Source organism: Myripristis murdjan, chromosome 21 (genome assembly GCF_902150065.1).
Source record: "Myripristis murdjan chromosome 21, fMyrMur1.1, whole genome shotgun sequence".
NCBI lineage: Eukaryota > Metazoa > Chordata > Actinopteri > Holocentriformes > Holocentridae > Myripristis > Myripristis murdjan.
Window position 1 is genome coordinate 26480908 of NC_044000.1, and position 3478 is coordinate 26484385.

At 43.7% G+C, this 3478-nt stretch overlaps 1 protein-coding gene across 1 annotated transcript; it reads left to right on the forward strand.

Annotated features, from left to right (window-relative positions):
- Positions 1 to 1013: 1013 nt before the first annotated feature.
- LOC115379943 (trace amine-associated receptor 13c-like) lies at positions 1014 to 2406 on the forward strand. Its single transcript, XM_030080919.1, has 2 exons — positions 1014 to 1186; positions 1590 to 2406. Exons 1-2 carry the CDS (start codon positions 1014 to 1016, stop codon positions 2404 to 2406), a joined length of 990 nt encoding a protein of 329 aa, XP_029936779.1.
- Positions 2407 to 3478: the final 1072 nt, after the last annotated feature.

Consider the following 3478-nt stretch of genomic DNA (forward strand, 5'->3'; position numbering starts at 1 on the left):
GCTAGCTGAGCGACCTGCTGAGTGAGCTGGGAGACGGTGGCCATCAGCGTCTGGTTACTGTCCGCCAACCCCAAAAGCACTTGCTCGTGCGAATTCAGCAGGGCGCCTTGTTTGCCCAAAGCCTGAGCAACCGGATCCGCGGGGTTCATGTTGTGTCCAGTTCGTTCTGTTAAGCCGAAGCTCGAAAGAACAGAACCCACAATGCAGATGCGGTAAAGAAACGAGGTCTTTAATAACAAAAATAAGTTCCAAACAAGAATGAGTGGCACGGAGAAATCCGGGGGAAGGCTGGGCGCGGCAGGCAGGAGACGGAGGGGCAGGCAGGACACACAGGCAGGCAGGGCAGGGTCTAAAGGCAGAGCAGAAAAAATCCAAATATCAGGAGACAGGTCACCACAGAGTAGCAAAAGACCAAAAGTAGGAGCCGGGACGTTACCACGCATGGTACGGGACGAACTGGCGATGAGTGGAGGTCTGAGCCGGGGTTATAAGGTCTGTAGATTGGTGAGATAATGACAGGATGGAAACCAGGTGCGTGATAGGGAACAGGTGAGTGGGAGAGACCAATGATCCTGCCACGCCCAGCCTGTAGGGGAAAAAACACACACAAACACAGGGGGAAGGGAAACAGGGGAAAACACACACAGACAGATGCGAGTCCTAACATTTGTGTTTGTAAGGTGAACACGTTGGGCCTTCGGGCCCTATGTGGGCAGCAGGGACAGAGGAGGGAGGAGGAGGTAGGAAAGGAGATGAAGGGGAGAAAAACAGACATGATGAAGAAGAGTGACAAAGGGAGGCAGAAATTGTGATGAAGATGGAAATGAAGAATATGATTCAAGGAGGAAGGGAAGGAGGAGGGACATGAGTCAGAGAGAAAGACAGAGAGGGAGGGATAACACCGAAGAAGGGAGGGATGAACAGGAACATGAAATAAATCAGCTGTATGAGAGATTTTGTTCAGAGAGCTGCCAGACCTCAGCAGCTTCTCCTCTCCTCCTCTCTCTCTGATGATGGAAACCCTGGAAGGAGCTGAACTCTGCTTTCCACAACTCCTCAACACCTCCTGCAGGAAGCCGAAGCCTCCTGACTCTGAGGCCTTGATAATCTACATCCTGATGTCCTTAATCGCTCTGCTCACTGTGGCTCTCAACCTGCTGGTCATCATCTCCATCTCCCACTACAGGTGGGTGATGGAGTTCAGTGTGATTATTAAAAAAAAAAGGAGAGATATTGTCACTTCTTAGTCATTAGTGATGAGAAACAAGATGTTTAATAATGAAAATTGCTATTGTTATTCATACTAATAATTGCCTGCTTGACACTACTTCTGTCTCTGCGATCTCTCCTAAGATTTCTTCCATTTTTTCATTTTTAGCTTTTTCATGTAGTTTGATCATGCCTAGTATGAGGGTTTAGGTCAGGAAGGATTGTTTTGGTTTTCTTTCAAGTGTGAGTCTGTAAAACTCTGTGAGCTTTAACATTGAGTAAAGGCTGGAAATGAACCTGAACTTGATGCCTGCTGCATTTGGTGAGAAAATACTGCTGATACTAAACATAATGAATATAATGCTCCTGTTTCTCTCCAGGCAGCTCAACACTCCCACCAACCTCCTCCTCCTCTCTCTGGCTGTGTCAGACCTCCTCGTGGGCCTCCTGCTGATGCCAAGTCAAATCGTCTTGGAAGCCTGTTGGTTTCTGGGGGACTTTGTGTGTTCACTGTATTACTTTGTCGACTTTACTATAACTTCTGCCTCAGTAGGAAATATGGTTCTGATATCAGTCGACCGCTATGTGGCTATTTGTGACCCTTTGTGTTACCCCACCAAAGTCATTATGAAACGAGTTAAAATCTGCATTTGTCTGTGTTGGATCTATTCTGCTTTCTACAATGGTTTGATTCAAAAGGATCATCTCACACAACCAGGCAGGTATAAGTCATGCCATGGAGAGTGTGTCATTGTTGTTGACTACATCTCAGGAGCTGTTGACCTTGTTTTCACCTTTATTGCTCCTGTTACTGTGATCACAGTTCTGTATATGAGAGTGTTTGTGGTGGCTGTGTCTCAGGCTCGTGCCATGAGATCCCACATTGTGTCTGTCACTCTGCAGCCTTCAGGGACTGGAACTGCTAAGAAATCGGAGCTGAAAGCAGCCAGGACTCTCGGGATTGTCATAGTTGTGTTTCTAATATGTCTTTTTCCTTATTACTATCCCTCTCTTACAGGCCAAGACACCTTGATCACTGCTTCATCTACAGCTGCTGTGACCTATGTATTTTATTTTAACTCCTGTCTAAACCCTGTGATCTATGCATTTTTCTACCCCTGGTTTAGAAAAGCTATTAAACACATAGTTTCACTGCAGATCTTAAAGCCTGACTCCTGTGATGCCAACCTACTGTAGAGCCGCTGTGGACTGAGTGTAATTTTCACAGTAAGGTGGTTTAAGCTGTTCAAGGAAGTAAATTCAAACAAACAAAAGTCTGGACAAAAACATGCTTTTGATCCTTCATTGTATACTGGGTAACACTTTGTAATAATGTTCCTTAACAAATGATTCATTAGGGTATTCATAGGTATTTGATGCAGTTAATGCAGTGCAGTCTGCTCCCGTCAGTGTTTATGAACTTGCTAGATCTCTAATGAGCTATCAACGAACCTGTGGATTGCTAAAAAAAAAAATGCATGAAGGCTTTTCAGTTTTCATATTTTTACAAGTATAGGTATAGCTCCATAAGAAATATTCTGAAAAATCCTCATGTTTGATTTCTCTTTTTAAAGGCAGACTCTGCATTTTGAAATGGGAGCCCACAGCACTTTGTTTCCTCATGTTAATTTTGAGGCTGAGGAAGGATAAAACCCCTCACGTTCATGCCAAGACCAATAACCTATAGAATTAATGTATCTCTTTTAGATGCCTGTTTCGATTTCAAATGTTCACAAAATCAAAAAAAATGAGGTGAAATGCATGGACAATATTCCCTTAACTCGATTGAAATCATTCTGATCAGAGATTCCAGCTCCTCTGTTTGCATGGAGGCCAAATAGAGTGATCCATTGACATGTGTTTACTTACCCCAAAGCATTAAATCAGAATAAAACTTATCTCACCTGCACAAAGTGGTTCTACCTGCTAGAAAGCCTCTTATCTGCTGGAAATATAAATATAAATATAATCCAAGCTAAGTGATGTTGTCCAGTGGCGGCTCTCTCGTCAGGTTGTCCATCAGATTTTAAAAATGAAACTTGGCTGGCTAGCCTTGCTTGAACAACTTGTGGTTTACAGTCTTTTGAGCACAGAGTTATCCTTTACAACAAAAAAGTTGTAGCCGCCACAGACTGGTTGTGTTTTGCTGCCTATGTGTTTCTGTCCCTCCAGGATACTTGTAATATCACATGAGGGAAGCATGTGCAGAAAGAAATACATTTATTCCAACCAGAGAGAAACAATTAGATTTAGTGTTTCTATGGTTATT